Source organism: Typopeltis vanoorti, chromosome 2 (genome assembly GCF_054136105.1).
Source record: "Typopeltis vanoorti isolate ZY-2024b chromosome 2, IOZ_Tvanoo_1.0, whole genome shotgun sequence".
NCBI classification, from domain to species: Eukaryota; Metazoa; Arthropoda; class Arachnida; order Uropygi; family Thelyphonidae; genus Typopeltis; species Typopeltis vanoorti.
In genome coordinates this window covers 132,161,996-132,187,340 of record NC_143550.1, presented here as the reverse complement: position 1 = coordinate 132,187,340, position 25,345 = coordinate 132,161,996, and the positions used below count along the sequence as shown (strand labels likewise).

The 25,345-nt window shown below is 34.8% G+C and overlaps 1 protein-coding gene across 3 annotated transcripts in view; it reads right to left on the bottom strand.

The window, feature by feature from the left end:
* Positions 1-25,345, bottom strand: part of TppII (Tripeptidyl-peptidase II) — a 583,232-nt gene that overhangs the window by 184,802 nt on the left and 373,085 nt on the right. For all 3 annotated transcript variants that reach the window (XM_090408276.1, XM_090408286.1, XM_090408295.1), the window contains one exon: positions 11,202-11,308. In XM_090408276.1, the coding sequence (XP_090264402.1) occupies positions 11,202-11,308 (107 nt within the window). The remainder of the gene's footprint in view (positions 1-11,201; positions 11,309-25,345) is intronic.

The window sequence follows — 25,345 nt, the reverse complement described above, 5'->3', positions numbered from 1 at the left end:
TTTTTTCTCTCTCAGAAACTCAGTTTATTTTTTATTCCGCTTATAGACAAACTGGGAATCAGAACAAATGCAATTTACAGACAATTAGATGGCATTAATGGTTAAATGTGTTTAGTGGAGTGAAGTGTCCTCTTGCAATGAATCCTTGGAGGTGTCATAATAATAATGATTATTATTATTAAGGATATCTACATGGACTCAAAAGACTAATTGTGGGAGATCCACATTAACCATTATTGATAAATTCATTCACTGTCAGGAGCTCACAACTATCTCTGACTAACTACACTCTAACACAGCGTTTCTCAACCTTTCTAAGTCCAAGGACCAGTAAAATGTCTAAAACAATTCTACGAACCACTAAGTTACAGATAGGGGGCGATCAGCCCCAGGCAGCACTTTTTTGGCGTTTAAGAAATCTTGCCATACTGTCTATAAAACAGCAACTGAGTGATGAAATAGACTTCAACAATGTTATCAACAATTTTGCGATCAGAAAAGCAAGAAAAATAACATTTTAGAATGTTGGAATTCAAGTTTTACTTCAAAAATAAACATATTATTTTTAATTTATTTCCCTATACGTCGTTTTGACTTTTTTGTAATTTTTTTAAAACCTTATGTAGGAATTACCAACATTTCGGAAAAACTGTGCCATTTATAACATAATAAATCTAAAAGCATGTTCTGAATGCACGTGGAAACATAATTAAACTGGAAGTAAACGATTAAAAGTATATCATCATTGAACAAAGTTATAATTTTTATTAAACAAATAAATAATATAATATAATTATGTTACTATTTACTTTTAATGAGATGGATGAGCTTCTCGGCCTTGCAGTGTTGCTGGATATCTGGCTCAATACTGGTCAACTTCAGTCGAAGATTGGCACACACACACACATGCACACACATGCACACACAAAGACGATTTCTGTATTTTGCTTTTATTTGAAGGAGCGATGAAAATCCTTTCTCACAAAGATAGGTTGTAGAAAACTGCATGATGATTTTCAGTGCTTCTTCAGATAATTCAGGAAATTCACTTCTCACTGAAGGCGAGATCCAAATTCGAGTCGAACAAAGATCATGGAATTGCATTTTAAGCCCACCGTCAATTGAAAGCTCAATTAGCTGTTCTTTTTTTGATAATGAAAGGTCATTCTCGTGATTGCAAGCCTGAAATGGATCGTGAACCCACAGAAATTTCTTATAAAAGTTATTTGAAAAAAAATATGTTTCAAAATTCCATTTCAGAGTTTTGAGGTGGTCACAAACCCTTTTCCAGAAACTCAGAATCAACAAAAATATCATTTTCAACTAAAAAGGATTCCAATTTTTGAAAAGGTGCAAACTGTCTGTCTTTTACATAATTAATCCATAAAACCAGTTTTTTTCTCGAATGCCTTTATTCTATCGTAGATATCAAGAACAGTTAATGAATTTCCCTGAAGTGAGAGATTTAGTTTATTTAATTGCGAAAAAATGTGTGAAAGATAGGATAGTGTTGATAACCATGCTTCGTCAACAAGGAGTGATGCAAAATCAGAATTACGTTCATTTAATAAATACAAACAATAAAACTTCGTGCCTTAATTGAAATAACCTTGTTGGTACTTTGCCCCTGGAAAGTCAGCGAATTTTAGAATGAAGCAAAAGTTGTATATATTCACTGCCCATTTCATCGCAGAGTACTGAAAATAATTACTTAACGGTTGAGCTTTAATAAAATTAACTAGCTTTACAGCATTGTATAGCACAGTTTTAAATTCTGGTGGCATTCCTTCAGAGGCTAATGCTTCCCTATGTATGAAACAATGTACCCAATTCACATCCAGAGCGACTTCCTTGACCATAGAAATAACCCCACTATGCCTGCCTGTAAAGGCATGAAAAATTTCTTCTCCAGTTGTTCAGGATGGCAAAGTTCTACAAATCAGAATATCATCATGAATGTCGTTATCATGCGCATATCTTACGTCGCATATTAACTGCGCATCATTTGTAACATCAGTAGGCTCGTCTATTTGTAACGCATAACAAGGGCTCTTCTTAACTCTTTTGATTAACTGAGATTCTATGTCACCTGCCATATCATTAATTTTGCAACTGACAGTGTCATTTGAAAGAGGAATCAAATAAACATCTTTTAGTAACCTGTTGCCAGACATAGTTTTTACCATATCTTTTATAGCTGGAAGTAACAAATTTTCCCCGATAGAATGAGGTTTCCCTATTTTTGCTATACAAAAACTTAAGAGATACGATGCTTCCAGTGCCTTGCTATTAATGGAACCCATGGCCAAAACTATATCTTTCCATGATTTAATGTCTAAGCATTGCTGAAAAAATTCAATTGCTTATTTTCACATCATGTTTAGTTTCTAAATGTCAGAGTTTCACTCTCATCTCCACACCAAGTAAACCCGAATTCCAAATATGAACTGTTGTATTTCCTACTGTATTTTTTCTTTGAACTGCTTGTTTCTTCTACTTTAATAGTATCAGATTTACTCGCCGTTACAACATACGTATCACAACTAGGGTTCGCATCATCTGCTTCATTTGCTCTTCTCTTCAAAAGTCCTAGTTCTAAGCTACTTTTCCATTATTAAAAAATGTTTCAGAAAAATATATACTGGGGTTAACTCACGACACACTTTGTCCAAGTATCACTTAGCACTTCTGAAGATATACTGAGCCTTGGTTGAAGGAGGGAAACCTTCAATAATAAAAATCAATAAACAACAAGCAATTGGTTGAAATGTGGATAACACATGTTCATTTCAAATCTGATAAAACAGCAAGGGAAGGTGGAAGCAATAAAACTATACTGTTGTTCACTTCATACTTCTTTTATTATTCTTCATTCTGCTGCTTCAAATTTAGCAGCAGAATGACAAATAATAAAAGAGGGGGTGAAGTGAACAACAATATAGTTTTATTGCTTCTGCCTTCGAACATTCTGACGCTATTTGTTGGTTTTTTAAGTTTCCATTTGATTTCGATAATTTTTATTTATTTATTCAATTTTAATTTGTTTTGTTTGGATAATTAAAAAATATATATTTATTTAATTAATTTAAGTCTGCCTGCAGACCACCTGTCCCATCTTCGCAGACCACAAGTTGAGAAACACTGCTCTAAAGCTTTCTCTGTCTCTCCCCCCCCCCCCCCAATCATCATCTATTGAAAAACTTTTAATTGTGCCAACCTTACTTTATAGAATCCCTTTAATAACTTGAGTTTCTATGATGTCTCCTCTCTTCCACCTGTCAACTAAACTCTGCAACGCTCTTGCTCATGCACTTTGGATCCTCTTCACCACTACCACCTGATTCCTGAGAAACTCAGGGGACTAAATCTGTGCACAGTAATCGAGATGCAGTTGAATTATAGCTTTATAGAGAGAGAGATAGTAATCTCACTATATTTACTTGTCAATGTGTTTCTTCAACATTCAAGTAATCCTTTGAACTATTTTATCAACTTTTGTAATATGGCTCTGAACTTCGACTCGCTGTCCACCCACAAATTACCCACAAATCCCTAGAATCATCAATTTTCTGCATTCCAGTACCATCAATATGATTCTAACAGACAAGCTTATACATTGGCTATTCATAACTATTATTTTTTAGGAAATAACAATGTATACTAAATATTAATTATAATAACCTTAATTAATACTTTAATATATTTTGGCAACATTACAATGCTATCATCAGAGATCACAATCCAATGATATGTGCATGCAGACATTAACACTGCAAAAATGAGGCTGAAGTGGACTAAATTAGGTGGTCTTGGTCATTGGGATGAAGATCTGAGGATGAGCGCTTCCCCAAATTTGGAGCGATTTCATGCACCAAAATTTGTTGGAGGTTTGGAAAGTTTTTGATAGCTGAAGCAGATTCGAGAAATAGCCTCTCATATTTGTATTTGCTGTGGTGCAAGAGAGTAGCTTTCTTCCAGCATATCAGCTATGGTACTCTAATGGCTTTGCAACATACACGGTGTTCTCCATTTGGCTACATGGCCTGAATATGCTCAACATTTTCTTGAAACATCTAAACAACCAACATCCCAGAATCCAGTTTATCTTAGAAAAGGAAAACAACAACAATTGTCCATTCCTAAACATTCTGATTACATGCCAGCCTGATGGATCCCTGGTATTCTCCGTTTACAGAAAGCTCGCATATGCTGTAGATAAATTCAGCAGCAGTAACCCCCCCCCCCCAAACAATATGGGATTTATAAAAACTTCTCGAAATATATTGCAGCACTCTAATCACTGAATTTGGCCATACAGCAATCCCTCGATTAATGCACCTCCGATTAGTGCGTCATTTTATTTCTAATAAAATGACGCACTAATCGGAGGTGCATAAATAAACCCAAATTCAATTAGTGTGTTTCTAAAATTTGATTAGTGTACCTATATACATCTTAAAAATAAATGTTATACCTTTTAAAAATTTTCTATCTATACATTTTTTTATGGCTAACTATTTTAAAAAAATCACTCACCAGTATGAAATAATTTAGTTATTACTGATATAAAACATTTCACAAAGTTATTTTTTAATGGCATACTACACTATTTCCATGTACACTATGTTCTAAATTTATTGCCAAAATCTGTTGTCTGCTAATTACATAGCATTTTGATGATCATATCTTATGCCTCTTTGCAATTGTTTTCCTTAGTTCTTTTTATTTTTAAGTATTTTTCCAACCTTTCATCATGAGTAAAAGAATTAGTGAACAAAACAGTGGAAGTGTGAAAATGATTCGAAAAGTAACGTCACTGGAAGAAAAACTTGAAATAATAAAGAACAATGAACAAGGAAAGAGTCCAGAGGAAAGATAAGACAAGAACATAAAAATGGGTAAATCAACTATATGAGCAATTTTCAGCAAAGCTGCTGAATATAAAGAGAAAGGTAAGGCTGCTTCAAGTTCATCATGCATGTATTCGAAATCAAAGTATTATAATTATTGAATTAGAGAGACTTCTTTCTACATGGATCGAAGATTGTAACCAAAAACATATCACGCTAAGCACTGACCTTATTAAATCAAAAGCATTAAGTCTCTTTGGAACCTTGAAAGAAAGGGCTATCAATGATGGAAAAGAAAAAGAATTCCACACTAGTGCTGGGTAGTTTGAGCATAGTTTCAAAAAGAGAACTGGCCTATATAATGTCCTATTCACAGGTGAAGCTGCAAGTGCAGATAAGGAGGTAGCTGCAAATTATCCAGAAATTTTGAAGAAAATTCTGGAAGGGGGGCTATTGTGACCAACAAAAGTATTTAATGTCGATGAAACTGGCCTTTTTCGGAAACGAATGCATTCCAGGACTTTTCTGACCAAATCAGAGAAATCTCAGCCTGGTTATAAAGTCACAAAGTCAAATGAAATTACTGCTAGCAATATGTGAGCCATTTGGAAGCACATTCTTCCACATTGTGCAAATGATTTTAGAAGCTTTTCAAATGAATCTAGGTTAAATAAATCTCATTCTGAGAAATTGAGTGATTCCGACCTGCTAAATTTAGATGCACAGCAGGAAGATTCTGAAGAATATGAAGAAAATTTAATCACTGACAAGCCCTAGGAGATTTCACAGAAACAATTTGAAAATACTTTTTGTACAATCAAAGTTTTTAAGCAGCAATGCTTAGAGGCTGACCCTGATGAAGAGAGAAGCAGAAAATCTGCAGAAGAGGCAATAGGGCCATACTGTGAGTTGTATGAAAAAAAGAAACAGAATGTCTGCCAAACTATGTTAGCTTAATTCTTTGTTAAGTAGAATAATAAATTTATATTCTGAATATGTTTTATTGTCTTTCAGCTTCATGGTTTTCCTTTAACTAGGCCCTGAGATATACCCTAATTCTTTTAAAAAAAAATTAACGGCCAAAAAATAAATTTGAGGAACGAATGATACTTTTTCCCATAAGTTATTATATTCGATTAGTGCATTTCGATTAATGTGCCTGTTTTAAAGAACACATTAGGTGCATTAATAGAGAGATTGCTGTATTCTCAACACTTTCTTAACCAACAATTACACCTCTACAAAATCCAAAAATTATTAAAACCCTGTAATCCTTCAGAGCGGAGATTACAAAAAAAAAATCCATCACCATTCCATATATCTACAGCACATCCTAAGGAAATGCAACCTTACAACCACTTACAAACCACATAAAAAATTGGAATCCCTTATCTGCTCCACAAAGACCAGCCATGCTCTCCAGACCTACCAGGTCCCTTGCAGTTGCAAATTACTACTATGGCCGAACAGGCAGGACCAGTGGCACACTCAGGATTTAATCTTGGAGGGGGCCGGACGCTCAGGATTTAACCTTGGGGGGGGGGGGGGGGAGTTGAGTGGACGATTTGCGAATACACACTACGCATCACATACGACCTATGACTGAGCATCTGCAGTGATCGCTAATTCATAAGTAGTATAGAAATAGAAGACACGACACAACATAAATAAAAAAATGAATTTTAATTAGGAAAAGATTTTTGGAAAATTTTCTAGTGTTTTTTCCTTTTCTTTGGGGGGTGCCCAGGCCCCTTTCCCCCCCTCTAGGTGTGCCACTGGGCAGGACAACCTATATAAGAATTGCTTAAAACAAAAACTACATCTGGTTCCACCATTACAGCCACTCTGGACTTGCTCTGGATACCCGCCACAGGATACATGGAAGAAGACCACCTCAGCAAATACAGATATGAGAGGCTATTCCTTGAATCTACCTCAACTCTGAAACTTTCCAAATCTCAACAAATTTGGATGTATGGAACTGCTCCAAATATGGGGAAGTACTCAGATCTTCAGCCCAACGGCCAAGATCACGCAATTTAGCCCACTAGAAGGTGCCATTTAGAACTCTAGGCCTGTTGGTTGCCTTTCTTCAGCCTTATTTGCCCAGTGTTTGTGCCTTCATGCTATATCATTGTTTTGTGATCCTGATGATGGCAATGCAACATTGCCGAAATATAGGAAAGTATTAAAGTTATTATAATTAATATTTAGTATATGTAATTTCTTATATAAAAAAAAGGGAGTTAGACAGGGAGATGCCATTTCACCTACATTATTTACAGCAACCTAGAAGAAATTTTTAAAAACCTAGATTGCAAATCTAGGCTTTTAAAAATCACCATGAAAAAAGAATAAATCTAAATTACTTATGATTTGATGATGACATTTTTCTTTTAGAAAATTCTGAAGAAGAACTATAACATAACTAATGATCAATGAATTGAATGCAGAAAGTAAAAAGAAAGGATTAAACAAAGACAAAGCAAAAATAATGTATACTAAATACATCACCAAAAAGCCAGTACAAATGGAACACCAGGAAATTGATATAATAACCTCCTACGTATACCTAGGACAAAAGATCACAGTAGAGGGGTGACTATAAAGAATTATACATAGAATTCAACTTGATTGGATAGCCTCCATGTTTTACTTCCATGACATATGGAAATAAATAATTTAGGTGAAATGGTATCTCCCTGTCTAACTCTTTTTTTTATATAAGAAATTACATATACAAGTTGGAGATTACTCAGAGGAAAATAGAAAGATAATTATTCAAGGATTACCATTCCAGACAGAAATTGCAATACTTGGGCCAGACCCCCTGACTAAGGTGAGAGATTTTATAATAGCCATTAAAAGATCCAAATGGCAATAGATAGGTAATATTACAAGAAGTGAAAAATGGACGAAGTTGATATCAGGAATGGTATCCTAGAGACGAAAAGAGAGCTATAGGAACACCAAAGAGATGGTGGCAAGATGTGATTAAAGAGATGGCAGGAACTCAGTGGCATTGAAAGGCTCATGATTGGAATGAATAGAGGACTTTGAGGGAGGCCTTCGTCCAGCAGTAGACAGAAAATGGCTGATGATGATACATCATTTCCTGAAAAATAATAGTTAACATAATACAAAGTATGACATACATTCATCCCAAAATGCATCACCTTATATTTTCAATTCATTAAATTGATAGCCAGCCTTCACCCACAATGCCAATTTATTTATATCATAATGCAGGATATCCATCATCTTTAGCAACTATTCTCTTTCCCTGTTTTGATTCTGTGGGAAACAGAAGCAAAATATCCCCCTCCCTAGATCCAAAATATCCTAGCCCTGTAAATCAATCCCTACATCAGCGTTTCCCAAATTTTTTCCTATGACAGAACACCTTAGAGTTGAGTATCATCAGTCTCGTATTCAACGTAAAACTAAGCATACACTATCACCACAGCATGCTGTATCGCAACGCAAAAATGCAACAGCACACACTACAGGCATGCCGGGCCACATCACATTGCATTAACCTTGCTTGTGACCACACATTTCCTAGAGTAGATACCTCCATACTTCACACGTACTCGTAGGCGTCGACGACTGAGGGCGGCTGTCAGTCAGCGCACACTGGCCTTAATAGCACAATCCACATGCAAAATGAGGAGAGCCTGATTTTCAAACATGTTTGAACTTGTTGCAGCATTTAAACCCATTCCAGGCTCATATTAATTTTGATAATTTTTCACGGAACACAGTTTGGGAAACCCAGCCCTATATCATGAATATACAAATTAAGCAAATCAAACTATAACCACTAACTCTCTCTCTTTAGACAACAAGAGAAATACCAAATAGCTTCACTCTCATGTCCCAGTCACACATTATTATTATTATTTGTGACACCTCTAAGGAGTCCAAAGATCATCGCAGGAGGACACTCACTGTACAAACTCTCCGTCTCCACTACTACACAGAACTTTTACTACCAATCACCTACATCAATACCATTTACTGCCCACAACCACCACCACAGCTAGTATTTTTTGTCAGTAAATTGCATGTGTTCTGAGGGGCTGATATGTCTGTATGCGGGATGAAAAACCAGAGTTTCCAGGAGAAAAACCTTGCTACCTCCATATGAGATCGGCTAACTCACCTTCAATTCAAAAAGTCCATATAAAGATAGACTTTTTAAATTGAAGATGGACAACATCTGCTCACAAATAAAAATCTAAATCTTTTGTGTTTTTGGGCATGTCATAAGCCATGCCCAAAAACACAAAATAAATGAACTAGAAGAACCATATGATATTTTCATTTAAATTCTTAAAATTAAAAAAAAAATAAAAAAACGAGAGTAAAAACTTGGGAAAATAATTTTTTGGTCTATAATGAGTATATCTGAATATTTTTATGCAAATTTGTGAAGTTGCTAAGAAAGTCAGATTATTGTTCTCAAGCATACATTGCACAACCCTGACTGATGTTGGTACATGCATGTACCAACATCTACCCTACTGAGTGTTGTGGTCATTTAGATCTCCATCCCATTACAAGTATAGGGAATGGCAATGATAACAAGAGGTCACCAAGCATTCTGGGATATCTGCACCAAATCACCACTAGGCTTAAGAATGTCTCCTACAGGCAAAAAGAGTACTGGCTTATACTTCTGCAGAAGGGTCTTGATGTCAGCAATGTTTTAGAGGAATCCAAAACAATTCCATTGTAGGAATACTCTCATTATTTATTTTTGGTGAGTCCATCTGACTTCTGGCATTATGACTTGTTTTTATCAGTCTTGAATTTCTCTCTCTCTTTTTTTTGGGGGGGGGGTGAAAGGGAGAATTAGAACAACCAATACCCTTCACTTTCTTCTCAGGAAAAATATCCAAGATGCTGTCAAATTCAACTTTCTCCAGGATACTAGGTGATTTTAGTTTTATTTTCCTCTAAGATACAGAGATCCATATCATCCATTAGTGAGCTCGGAGACAAGTACTTACTTCTTTGAGGTGCATGGTCTATTATTTTTTTTAACAGTGGGTTTTCATGTGGTGAGGTAATTCTTGGTATTTTCAGGAATGAAGCCATATTATTCCTCCCCCCTCTCTGATTTGCTCACTCTTGATCAAAGTAACCTTGCTTCCTCACCATTGTCATACCAGGGACAACAATGGTGAGGAAGGCAAGAGAGTCACGTGTGTGTGTGTGTGTGTGTGTTAGTATCCCTCATATACCCCCCCGACACACACACACTGTTACCCTCTCAGTACAAGAGGGTTTTTCACAAAATTTTGCTTCTTGATCAGACTGTTTCAGTTGATAAGTTTTTTGATCTCTTTGTTGTGCCCCACCACTTCATGCTCTTTACTGCCATTGTGCAAAGATGGCAGAGCCATAACAGCATGAGAATGCTCAAATTTTGGCACTCAAAACATCACAAATGATTTGACATGCTGAGTATATGAGTGACAGAGCTATTGAGACACTCCTTCACTAATACTGTAGGTAAGAATGATATTAATGATCAGTAATAGGACATCATTTCTACATGTGACGATTCCTACTAAGGAACAGTTTCAACTAAAATATTTCCCGAAAGGAATTTCTTAATGTTTTTTTTTATTATTATTATTTTCGGGATCCTGCTAGCCCTTCTAAATAAAGAAGTGTGATATTTTCCCAATATATTTTGTAGGTGCCTCAGATGTTTTCTGCTTTTTTTTTTTTTTTGTTTTGTTTTTGCTGTCAGCTGATATTCATACAGTTTTGCTGTTGGAACTTCTCAAGAAAGCAGAGATGATGTTTTTTGATCAGAAAAAAGAGAATCCAAGTTGCACACTCAATTTAACAATTCAGATGGTCAAATGGATAATATATACGAAAACCGTATGCTTTGTATTTATATTAATAATATATCCAAAGGTTATATTTATAGACTTCAATGGACACTTCAAATTATGTATGAAAAATATGTATGGTACACATATATAAAGCATGTCTTCTCCTATTCTTTTATTAGAATACCATCTATATACTCTATTATTATTATTATTCATACAGTGAATAATATTGTAAGGCAGATACAGTGGGTTAAAGCAAGTTAAATTTCTTATTTTATCACAGTACAATTTATACATGTGTTTATTTTAAGATACATATTTTCTTGAAAAACATGTATGGTAATAAACACATATATAAAGCATGTTTTCTCCTATTCTTTTATTAGAATATCATCTATGTACTCTATTATCACTATGCATGCATATGGTTTAATTGAAAAATAATGTAAACATTTTTCAGACAATTTCAAAAAAGCTTAGAATCTTACTCTCTCACCTGCCCAAGTTGCTCCTGATGGTACTTCTAAAAATTCTCTAACAACTATTCCTGGCTTTAAAACAGTATTATTAAAATTTATTGTCCAATTTGCGGTATCTGTAATTCTGAAAACAGACAAATTCATTATTTGTAAGAGTAATAGTTAAAAATACAATTCTATTCAATTTTTTAACTTCATGAATGAATGTTGTTGAATACTTAACAATAATTTTATACAATCTAGTATCTCTCTGTAGGTATCATGCAAATTTATAGCAGTTATATTCATAAATACAATCAGTGTGAAATTTGATATCATTTGCAAATTTGCAAGAGTTTATGCCAAAAATACCAACAGAAAGTGTAAAAACATTCCATAGCAAATGCAAATTTTTTTCCATAGCATAACAATGAGCTTACTAATTATTTAGTGGTTATTATTATTAATATCAGATCTCCAAGAAGTCAAGACTCATTGTGGGAGGTTTGAACTCACACATATTTAAATAATATTTTTTAATATTCAAATAATTCTTCTCTTCCCTCCCTCTCTCAATGTGTGTGACCATTGACCTGGATACACATTCTTGTGTAACAACTCAATCGCTCATAAATTTGCTGCTGCATGTTCACAAGTGACCACTGCAAAGTTTGAAAATTTAGTTATAGCTGCCCTTCATCATTAGCAAAGCAGTGAATTTCAATGTTTTCCTTCTTCCTTTCCAGTAATATCTTCAGAGCATATTCCTAATGATAAAGAGCTCAGTTAGTTTATCAAAGTTGTTGAAAAGTCATAAAAGGACAAAGTTTTTGTTAAGTACAATTTATTTTTATCATTAATTTCTAAAACTTCAAGTATTTTGTCATGTATACATTGCAGGAATTATGAGCTTAGCCAATTACACTAAGCATTAATTAGGTTGTATACATTTCAGCAAGTTTTAATAGTTTAATAACCTCCGATGGTTTAAATTCTGTAATCTAAACTAAAATCTTTAACTAAGATTAAGGTGACTAAGTGCATGAATTTTTAAATGTATGCACTTTTTTTTTATTATGTACTACATATCCACTTTCAAATACTGACCACAAATTCAAGGTGAACCATATCAAACCCTAAATCTTATTTCACTACTTTTGCAGTTCCATTATATTTACTCTTGCAGCAGTAGTCACATTTGTTTTGTAACTTTCTCTAAGAAGCAATCAGTTACTAATTAAAATATCTGAAGAAATTTGATGTAAACAGCATTTTCTACGATCTCTAATCTTCTTCCTTTCCAGTAATAGGCCTAGTGGCCTGTTACGGTCTCTTCCCATTTTTTCAAAGGTTGTCCTCTATTCATTCTCTCTTGAGGTCAATATCTCTCTGGGGAGTCTTTCTTCACCCATCTCTCTCTCTTTCTCTCTAAAAAGATCAATGTAGTCTAAATCAGATATCACCTCAAGTTCCTTTAAGATATTGCTATTTCTTTTGAAGTCTAGTGTATTATATTCAGCTGCTTTGCACATGAATCTCATTTCAGAGCATATCAGTCTTTTTCTATCTACTTGAGTTATGGTCCAGGCTTCTGAATATGTTAGGATAGGTCTTGCTATTGAGTTATGGATTATTCTTATTCTTGTTTATTAAATTTGGATTGCATATCTGATTAATAGTTTTTGTTATTCCTATATAATTGGAATTCGGAGTATTCAGAATAAGGAGGAGGAATGTTGTAATAGGTTTCACGGGATAAAAAGAACACAGATCCTATAAACGCGTATAAGGAGGAGGAATTTTTGGCCTTGGTTAGTTCTTCCTGGCCACAAGTTATTGGTATTAGTGAGACATGGCTAACAGAAGATGATATAGTTAGTGTGTTCAGAAAAGACAGAGAGCAAAGAATAGGGAAGGAGTGTTATTGATGATAGCTGATGAACTGCAGCCAAAGAGAATAGAAGTTCAACTTTAGGATAGTGAAAATAGCACATTTGAGGCTATCTGGTGTGAGATTGAGGTCAGCAGAGTAAAATTTACAGTTGGATGCTGCTATAGACCAGGCGATGGAAATAGTATGCATAGGCAAATAGACTCAATGAGTGGAGGACAAGTAATTATTATGGAGGTTTCAACTATGGTAGCATCGATTGGAGGGAGGAGAGGACAAATGGGAGGAAGGAAATGAATTTTATGCAGTTACTAAGGGATAACTACCTGAGACAGCATGTAATGGAATACAGGTATCCCTCGATTAACGCAGTTAATTAATCCCTCGATGTTATCGCGTATATCAAAATCCGGTTAATCGAATCTAACAATCAATGATAAAAATTACAATTCATCCATGATTGATTACCGTATTAATAATTCGTTTTATACAGTACTCTTTTAGGAAAGATAAAAATTGAATCCAAAGTAAATGTTTAATAAATACTTGTATCTACATTATTTACTGCAATTTTTTTATCAAAAGAAGTCATCAAGAGTTGTTTGAACAGTTTTAGTTTTTTTCTTATCGGCATAAATTCTACGATAACAACAAAATGACCAGACCTCGGCAAACAAGCAAAAAAACAAAGAAAAAACACTGCAAATATAATACATGATGGTACAAATTCAGTGGATATTGAATCCAACATTATTTCATAGCCGAATATAGAAACTACACGAAACTAAAAGTTTCGGCAGATACAAGCATAAGCAATCTTATGGGCAACTCATAGTAAAGGTGGAGTAAGCTCCAGATCACTTTCCTTAGCATTTTTCATAATGTAAAACATAATGTAAAATACATGATGGTTTATTTATTTTCAGTTACAATCTAGAAATTATTGAACAAAGAATCAAATAAAAAATAACTAAACCATACTAAATCTAAACCATACTGACATCAGAGGTTGTGGTATATCTCTCAGATACAACTTACTGTCAAATATCACAAACCTTCACATAACATGTGTTAAACCAAACTGACAGCAAAAAACAGTGATATTCTGCAATGTTTCAATTAAAGCACAATTAAAGGAAATTAATTGTGGCAATCCCTTGATATACGTGGCAAGAGTTTTGATTAATGTGCCTTTAACCCTGCGGAGCTCACAGCTGATCTGACAGATGCATGCAAAATGTTTATTATAAATATTCTTACACAATTCAGTGTATAACATATGAATGCACATGACTACTCATGACCTCCAAGCTATATACACTGAATTGTGTAAGAATATTTATAATAAACATTTATAATAAACATCAGCTGCGAGCTCTGCAGGGTTAAAGGCGCATTAATCAAAACTCTTGCCACATATATCAAGGGATTGCCGCAATTAATTTCGCTGCGTTAAGCAAAGGATACCTATATACTAGGAGTTCGAGAGTGCTTGACCAATAATTGCATCTGAGAAACTGACTATTATGAATATGACTATATTGCCACCAATTGGTAAGGGTGATCATAAGGTCTTGACCTGAGAGGTGGCCAAATGTGTGGAATTTTCAATTAAGACAGGGTAGATGTAGAATTACTGGGCTTGTAAGTACGACAAGCTTAGGAGATTGCTTGGATCAGTGCCATGGCATGTTAAACTACAAGGCTGGATGTTGATAGTGCATGTGAAGTGGTAAAGGAGCGTTTGAGGGAAGTAATGGCTGACTACATATCTAGAGTCCAGAGAGTAAATCAAATGGGAGTTAAATGGATGAATAACACCATTAAGCTTGAGCTGAAAAAAAAAAAAAAAAAAGAAATAATAGTGGATGAAATTTAAGGAGAAAGGTGACCTGCAGGCACATGAGCAGTACAAAGCACAGGCAAGAAGGGTAACTAGTGTGGTAAGAAAAGCAGATTATGAAAGGAAATTAGCAATGCAAGCTAAAGTGAATCCCAACCAGTTCTTTCGATAGGCTGCAAGTAAAAGAATTACTAAGTGAACACTTTGCAAGAATATATCATCCAGGATGAGATATTGCAGGAATGAGAGAATGAATGGCTGATACAGGAATTGAAGTGAATGAAATCGAGGTGAATAGTATATTACAGAACCTTAATGTAAATACATCTGTGGGATTGGATGGTATACCAGCTCGAGTCTTACATGAAGCGACAAAGGAATTGTCAGTTCTCTTGAACATATGGTTTAATTTAAGTCTCAGCTCTGGGTTAGTCCCGAGGGGGTGGAAAGAAAATAAAACAGTTCCATTGCATAAAGGAGGTTCCAAGACTGCTGTTGCAAATTACTGACTGATCAGCATATCAGGAATTGTTGTCAAGGTTTTGGAGATATTAGTCAAGAGCAAAATACAGGAATGGATAGATGAAAATGGGATACTGTATGGAGAATGGCATGTCTTGTGAAGAGTAGATCATGATTCAATAACTTGCTCACATTTTATAATACAGTGATGGCTGAACTAGATAAGGGTAATGGATTTACAGTGATACTGCTGGACTTTGCTAAGGCCTTTGACAGGATTCCACATGGAATTCTTATCATTAAACTGCAGCACATGGGGATGGATATAAGGTTGGTGAGATGGATAGGAGAGTAGCTTATTCAGGAGTAGAGTCCAAAAGAAGGCCTGTTACTAGTGGCATGCTGCAGAGTTCTGTTCTTGGACCACTGCTGTTTAATTTGTTCATTAATGATATAGGAAAGGATCTGAGAGGAACTGTTCATTTATTTGCTGATGATTCAAAGTTGGGTAGAGCAATAGTGAATGCACATGATGTCAAAATTTTGCAGGATGATTTGGATAGACAGGCAGTCTGGGCTAATGAGAATGGATGTCAGTTTAATATAGCAAAGTGTAAGGTTATGCATTTTGGGGTGAAAAAATTAGTAGCAGTATATCACATTGGTGGAACTGTACTTCAAGAGGTTGACAAAGCCAGAGATTTGGGTGTGTTGATGGATAGCGAGTTGAAGTTTAGGGAGGGGTGGGCACATAGCAAAACTGGCTAAATCAGCTCACCAGATCACTTGGTTACTGAAGAATACTTTGACGAGCAGAGATAAGCAAGTTATTGTTCCTCTTTATCGAGCCTTAATATGACCCAATCTTGACTACTGTGCCCAGATCTGGGTCCCTTGGGTTTCTTCTTGATGGGGAGAAGGTAGAGAGGATCCAGAGGAGGGTGACCAAGATGATAGCTGGTCTATGGAAAGAACTTTATGAGAACAGGTTGAAGATCTGTGGGTTACAGAAATTGGTTGATAGGCAGAAAAGGGGTGATATGAATGAGACATTCAAATTACTGAAGGGTTTTACAAGATTAATTCAGAGGAAATTTTTCAGAACAAGTCTGGTGATGGGAAAACTAGGGCCCATCCATGGAAAGCAAGAGTGTAGTTGGCTAGGGTGTTAGAACTAAGTTTTTTACTTGGAGAGTGGTGAATGAGTGGAATAAGCTGCCAGAGTTTGTTGTGGGTGCCATGACTGTAAATGAGTTCAAATCAAGGTATAATAGATACTGTGCAAATGCTGAATAGCTGTTCTTGATATAACGTTTATGGCTTCTCTCGATGAGTCTAAGGACTCCTTGGAGTTGCCCGTAATAATAATTGGTTAATTTATGTTGCATGCTCTTTTTTCTTTCATAAGATAAGTGGTGGCCTAGATATTTGAATGTATTAACCAGTTTTATAATATCATCACTGATGCAAATTTTGTTTCTAATTGGGTCTTGGCCTTTAAATGCCATGACTTTGGTTTTGGAAGTGGAGATTTCCATATTGTATGTTTTTGCTATTTCATTTAATGAAAAGGCTGCTCGCTGTATTGAATCTCGTTATCTTCAATTAGAACCTGATTGTCGGTGAATAAAATTGTATCGATGTTGGTTGTTTCCCCTCCACTCTCTTATCATATTATTATTAATATAGATATTAAAGAGTAGTGATAAACTACATCCTTGTTGGACACCTGCATTTATGTTCTGCAATTCAGATTTTTGTGCGACTATTTTTATTTTAATTGGGTTGTTGTTATATATATATACCCTCTGTCCAAAAAGAAACTGAACTTCTTGAAAATAGAAGAAACTAGTGGCAACACCTGTTGTATCGTTTTATTGTTGAAAGCAGCAACTTCATTAGTGTTCTGTCAACTGTTTATGACATTTGTTTCATTAGAAGCAGAGTTATAGTGCCCAGAGTGACATTGTGTTTTGACGAATGGTAGGAAAATGAGTTTCAAACAGAGCTGCGATTGACTTTTGTGTTAAACTTGGTGAAAGTTTTACTGAAACGCATCAAATGCTTCAAAAAGCATATGGTGATGAATGCTTATCACATACTGAAGTTTTGGTTTAAGCGATTTCAAAGTGGTCGTGAGATGCTTGAGGACGACGAAAAGCCGGGCCGTCCAAAAACTGGACTGAGCGAAGTTAACATCCAAAAAGTGCGCGATTTCATCAAAGAAAACCTGAAATCGTCAATGAAATTGATTGAAGATGAATTTGGGGGGGATTCCAAAATAAACTGTGCACAACATTTTGACCGAGAGTTTGGCCCTTCGTTAATTGAATTAGCGATTTGTTCTTCACATGTTGACAGAAGACCAAAAAATGTATGAGATTGAACACTGCAAGGACGTCATTACAACTGCTTGTAAGGACTCAAACTTCCTTGAAATGATTGTTACTGGTGATGAAATGTGGTGTTTTGAGTATGAGCCTGAAACAATGCACCAGAGTGCCGAGTGAGGACCACCAGAAGAGGGACATCCGAAAAAAAGTCTTTTGGAGAAGTCAAAAGTAAAGACAATGCTGATTTATTTCTACAATTCCAAGGGCATTATCCACAAAGAATTCGTTCCACCTGGCCAAACGGTAAATGGTGAGTTTTATCTCGAAGCAACTGATAGCAAGAATTTGTCGTGTACAGCATGAATATCATGATGCAGACAGCTGATCATTTTTACACAATAATGCTCCATTTCATTGTTTGAACATTGTGAGACAGTTTTTGAGCAAAAATCAAGTTTGTGTGTTGGATCATTTGCTGTATTTACCTGATTTAGCATCCTGTGACTTCTTTCTCTTCCCCCGACTTCATTTGCTGATGAAAGGAAAGCAATACGTCACCATTGAAAACGTTCAAACGGCAGTAACCATGACTCTCAACAGTGTCCCAAAAAACTGATATAAAAAACTCATTTAACGAATTAATTGACTATGCCAAATGCTGTATTGAAGCTGAGGGAGAGTATATTGATTGAAATAAATTATTTGAATAATTATAATTAGTCTGTGTTTTATTTTCTATCAAAAGTTCGGTTTCTTTTTGGACAGAGGGTATATTTATATATATATTTAAATTTGCCTTGTTAACTGGTTAGGAATGTAATCTTTTAAATTTCTAGTAGCTTATCATGATTGACATTATCAAAAGCCTTTTTATAATCGTTGAATAATACATGAATCTCTAAATCGAATTCTCTTCTTTTTTCTATCAGGAGCTTCAGAGCGAAAAAGGTGTCGGTGCAGGATCTCTCTTTATGGAAATGATTTTATACCTCTCCAAAAATATTTTCAATAATATTATTTGGTTAATTTAGTCTTTAAGAGACTTTAGTATATTTTATATACGGTGTTTAAAAGGCTAATGTCTCTATAGTTTTGACATTCATTAACATTGCATTTTTTGAAGATGGGATGATCAAAGCATTTTGCAAGTTTTCTGGTAGTAATTGGTGATTTAGGATCTTATTCATGAATTCTAGCAGTTTGTATCTGAAGTTGTATCCAGAGCATTTAAGAAGTTCCATATTGATACTATCTTCTGATGGGCTTCTACAGTATTTTCTACAATGTGTGATTAATTCCATCAGAATTAAATTACTTCTAATAACACACATAATTTTATCTCTTAATGAATAACCACTTACAATCTACACCAACAAGCTTTTAGCAATTTCACAGTGCAGAAGACAATTTCTCTTTGGTCCTGTGACATCCAGCAGTATGATTAATGCACCAATCCTACTGCATGGTATGTAGGCAACATTCTAGTCATAATATATGACTAGAATGTTGGTCAGAAGAGAAACTGATAGAGACTGGCTTAGTGGTTTTGAGAGTGCAATTAGCAGTTAGCAAAAACAATGAATTTCAACATGAAGTTTGAAACAACATCATCTATTAATTTATGTTGTTGCAGGATCAGTGTTAGAATGGTAGCAGGGCCTACAGCAGTGTTTTGTTTTCATTTTCACTATATATATAAAAAGATAAGCTGAAATTTAAAACATTTTTATGTCATGTTTTTAGTCTCCAGCTTACCAGCCCGGAACTGGGGGGGGGGGGCAGAGCCCCCTAGTGTGTGTGTGTGTGTATATGTATATATATATAGTGAAACCTGTGGGGTATAGAGTAAACAAAAAGAGAAGAGACAACAAAAAAGTGGAACAAAATAAAAAAAAAAAAAAGAGAAAAACAGGGTTAATAAAAATTACTGCAATAAAAAAGTTTAATTCAAAACACATTAAATGAAGTTTACTATGAACAATTAAAATAATTTTAAAGTCAAAACACAATAATTTTAGTTTACTTATTTACTAGTAGAAGTTGTCCCTGTATCGATTTTCTTAGTAAGCTCCTGGTAATAATTGGGTGTGTAATTAGTCAAAGCAGTTCTTACAAGCTCATTACAACCTGCCATGCACACACTCACTCACTCTTGTACCATTGTATCTATCAAATGTTGCGGCTCTTCTAAGTCTTACCGGAATTATTTTGGCTCCAAAAGGATGTGTAGTTGGCTACCCCTGCTACTGAGTAATACGTATGCCAAAGTAAATAACTTTTTTATTATGTAAATATTTCATATTTCGTCTTATGTATCATAAGACATCATCAGTACAACTAACAAAAAATATTAATGTCTCCGATAATAAGTGATAAACAAGTAGATCCCACCAACTCACAAAAGAATAAGGTGTGCAAGTTATTGAAAAAAGTCACTTCCTGGCCAAAAGAAACAGTCAACAAAGTCAAACCCATTCATGTTAAAACACCCAGAATATATGGAGCTCCAAAAATCCACAAAGAAGGTACACCTTTACGCCCTATTGTAGATAGTATAAATAGTCCTAAATATAAACTAGCTAAACATTTAGCCAAACTACTAGCCACTTGCACAAACAATTCTCCCCACCTAAAAAGTATTTTAGAAAACTGCACCTTAAATAGTTCAGACCTAATGGTGAGTTTTGATATCACTTCATTATTCACTAATGTAATTCTATTTTTTTTTCCAAAACTTTGGACTACTATTTTTCAAACACTTTCAAAGACTACTATATTTTTTCCAAAACTTTTGACTTTTTTTTTTTTTTTTAAACTTAAATTGCACCGAATTAGGACTTTAGTCTTGTGTTACATGCTGCAATTACTTATACTAGCCCCACTGTTACACCGAATTGTGGTTGTCTCACATTTGTAACAAACTTTGTTTGTGTGCTCCAAAGATGCTGGATATAATACCAGCGAAATATTAACCTTTAAGTTAATAAATAGTTATTTTCTGTCTGTCTGTCAATCTGTGTTCACATCAATACCGTTTAAATCCAATTCAACATATGTGATGAACACATAAGCCTATCCACACATTAAATACATTTTTGATGGATATTAACAGCTAACACCCCAAAATAAACTTCACCATAGAAGAAACAAAATAACAATTGTCTACCCTTAGATAATGAGCCATTAAGCTCATTATCCTTCTACATTTACAGAAAATCCACTCATACAGGAAGGTATTTACATAAACAATCACACCACCACCCTTCTCGACAGTATGACATTCTCAAAACACTTACTCACTGAGCTAAGGCTATTTGTTCAAATGACACAACCCTTGAAATTGAGCTCAGGCACTTTCACAACGTCTTTATAGCCAATGAGCTCATATAAAATAGATAAAATATTGCATGCACCTCTCCATCCTTCCAACACACAGGATCACAGCAAAACCATTCCCATCCTATATGTTAAGGGTACATCAGAAAAAATCAAAGTTCTCTGCAAATATGATCTTGATACTACTTTCAAACCTTTAATTCTGCTAGCTACTTTCATATGTTCTAAAGATCAACTACATCCTCTTGAACATCCTGGAGTGTATAAAGTTCCTTGTGCCTGCAGTTCATCCTATTTTGGACAGACTGGTAGATCAGTTAACATCTGTCATGAAGAACATAAAAATTACATCTGAGATCATCTGTAGAGCAAGTTGGGATTGGCAACCATGCTCTAGATACTCCTTCACATAGGATCAGATGGACAAAAGCATCTATATTAATAGAAGTCATTACAGGTCTTAGGCTATTCTTAGAATCTGCATCAGTTATAAAGAACTCTCCCAACAAGTATGATTGCATTAATTCCCCAAAGCTATGGGAGACTATCATTTTAAGACATAATAGTGACTTCTCTAAATTAACTCTGTTAATTAACAGAGTTGATTCTGTTGTCAGTTAAACTTTAAACTGTTTTCCTTAATTACAGTTTAGTGGTGTGTGCCTATCACAGTTATAATTGTTAGGATGCTGGTTAGAATATTAGCAAAATATCAGGCAATAGAGAAAGCTAGGGATTTTGGGGTAGTAGTAGACAGTTGCAGTTTAGAGGGCATATTGCTAAGGTTGCCAAGGTCACTTGTTATTCTTCTTTATAAAGAGGAATAACGAGTATTCTTCTTTATTCCAAGTTATTCCTCTTTATTAAGTCTTAAAATGTTTACAACTGGATTACTGTGCTCAGGTCTGGTCTCCTGGGTTTCTTGTGAATGAGAAAGTGATGAAGAGAATTCAGAGGTGAGTGACCAAGATAGTGAGTGGTCTGTGGAATTCTTCCTATGAAGATACATTAAGGGTGTGTGGATTGTAGAAGTTGGTCGATGGGAAAAGAGGGGGATATGAAAGAAACATTTAAGTTACTTAAAAGATTTTATTATAAGATTGATGAAGAAAAAATGTTTCAAGACTTGGTTGGAGGGGCCAGAACAAAAGGTCATCCCTAAAAGTTGAGTAAAAGTGTGGTTAGATTTTTCACTTGGAGAGTTGTGAATGATTGGAATGGGTTGTCAGAGTTAGTTGTGAACGCTTTGTCAGTTAATGGGTTCAAGGAGAGGTTCAATTAAGAGTTTCATACAAGGCATTAAATATCCTAAAAACAACAATTGGAAGCTGATTTGTCAAATACATTAAATCAAGAGTTACAACACATGGTTATTAAAATATCAAAAAATGCAGGCACAAAAACATTTGAAGAAATGCATCATAAATCTCAATAAGAAATACTCAACTTTATTAGAATGATCTAAGAAAAATTCAACTAAATTACCTGCTGACAAATGGGTTGTCAAGTTATCTGACCATCCTCTAACTGAAGATAAGCTGAATGTACTAGCATGAGGTCCTAAGTTTGTGATTACACCAAAACATATTCCCTGTTTATATTTCATACACAACATTGAAAAGAACCCCCAATCATCTGTCTAGTATTGAAGCTAACAGACTGTTTTGAAATAGCCAAAGTGATCTATGATGCCCAACCATCAGAATTTAATATTGCACTATTAGAATTAAAAGACCTAAATTCCTTAAAATGAAATAATAACATAGTTATTGCCAAAGCTGACAAAGTATACCACTGCAGTCTTAAATGTCAAATCATACAATCAAAATATGAATTTACTTCTTTGTAACTGCAATACATATTCCCAAGCTTAATAATGATCCTATCAAAGGTCAGCCCAAAAAACTCAAGTGATTGGATGAAACAACATTCATAGCTCAAAACATACCATGCAAGAACCCTAGAATATATGGTTCACCAAGATTACACAAAAGTAATTGTCCACTTAGACCTACTGTGGATTCTATAGGCAATTCCATTTATAAAAATAGCAAGATTTCTGTCTAACCTGTTCCATCCCCCTCATTGACTACCCAGCTTCCTCGATAAATTCCATAGAATTTTATATAAGAATAAAAGACATTAAACTGGCAGTTACAGACATGTTAGTAAGTTCTGACATTGTCTCTCTTGACTAATATCCCCCTCACAAAGATACAGTAGAAATTTTAACCCAACAATTTCAGACATGGTGGAATTATTCAAATTTGCAATTACATTAGGTCACTTCACATGGAAAGATAAAATATATAAACAAGAGGAAGGAACTGCAATGTGCTCACCCTTATCCCCCTAACCTAGCCAACTTTTTTTCTTGAACCTAGAAGAAAGAATTTTTGCTCTTGATGCAAAACCAACAATTTTGACGTGGTACATTGATGTTTTTGCAGTTTGAAGCTGCATAGAACCTGAACTCAACTCATTTCTACAAAAAAATCAATACCCTGCATCCTCATATGAAGTTCACAGTAGAAACAGAATAATCAAAAGGTATTTCGTTTCTTGATGTACACATCCAGTTAAACAAGATGGATCCATTTCCACTTATCTACTGAAAACCGAATTTTTTCAGGTCATTATATCCACAATACACCAACTCACCATTCATCTCAAAAATATGGTATCATAAAATCCCGGTTTACAGACAATTCATCGCAGGGAAAATTCATCTCGGGGAGGGAGATTTGTCGAGTGGGAAAATTCATTGCGGAAAAAATTCATCGACGCTAGAAAATTGAAATGATATTGCATTGATACCGATATATGAAAAGTAAATGTAGTGCAAGATAAATTTCACAAAATATAGTTTTTTATGTATTTATGCATTATTTGTTTAGATTTCAATTAGATTTTCATAATATTTTTATCCTTATACAATGAAAGTAATATATTATTGATCAGTGAGTTTCCTCATTTCTGTTTCGTCTTAAAAAGTTGTATATATAATTTATTACTTATATACTGCAGATTTTGCTGAGGAAATATTAATATTTACAAAACTGGAATAGGTATACGGAGAAAGGGCATCACATTTAAGAATACTTATTCTGTGAACTGTTCAGGTACCCATCCAGATGTGATACTCGTATATACATGAGGGTGGTCTGTAAAGTACTCGGCCTAACAATGAAAAAACAAATTTATAATTTCTAAATTATTTTTATTTTTCAAAATAATCTCCCTTAAGACTAACACATTTATTCCAGTGATGCTCTAGTGCTATTATCCTGTCCCTGTATGGTTCTCAGTAAGATATGCAAAATATCCCTCTGCTGCTGCAATCACCTCTTGATTCGAAGAAAAATGCTGACCAGCGAGGAAGATTTTTAGTTTTGGGAAGAGATAGTGGGCAGGTGTATTGTCCTAATGAAAGATGATTTTTTCTTCTGCAAACCGCGTTTTTCTCATGAATGTTTCATCTAGTGTGGTTAAAAGACCAGAATAATATTCCCCAGTTATTGTTTCACCCTTTTCAAGATAATTAATAAACAGAATGAATTTAGCATCCCAAAACACCGATGCCATGACCTTTCCTGCTAATGGAACCGGCAACTGACTTCTCTCCACTGTTTTGACTGCTGTTGGAATTCTGGTGTGTTATGGTAAATCCAAGTCTCATCCATAGTAATAAATTGACACACAAAATCAATTTTATTCTTGTTAAAATGCTCCAAGCACCGTTCAGAGATTTTCATGCGAGTGCATTTTTGATCTGCTATGAGCAAGCATGGCACCCATCTTGCAAAAAGCCTTTTCATTTGCAATTCTTCATGCAAAATATATCCTATACGTTCTTTTGAAATGCCTATAGTCTCAGCAATTTCATGCACTTTGACTTGTAGGTCATCCAATACCATATCATGCACTTGATCAATGATTTCTGGTGTTGTTACACTTTTTGGACATCCTTCACGTGGATCTACAGCCCCGTTTAAACTCGGAAGCGCATTTCTTAATTGGCGAAAACAAAGGAGAAGAGTGCCCATAAACTTTTATGAACTTCGAATGAATTTTTTTTGGCGTTAAACCTTCTTTTACAAAGAATTTTATAACTGCATGATACTCAACTGTATCCATTTCAAGGGATACAAACAACACTTTTGCTTTAGACAGCTGTATAAAACAAACTACTTGATAGAATGACTTACAATTTCGCATGGATGCTTATGACAGATGTACCAACTTAGAAAAAAAAAATCGTGCCGATAGTGTTGCCATCTTTGGTCGAGGCCGAGAACATTTTAGACCACCCTCGTA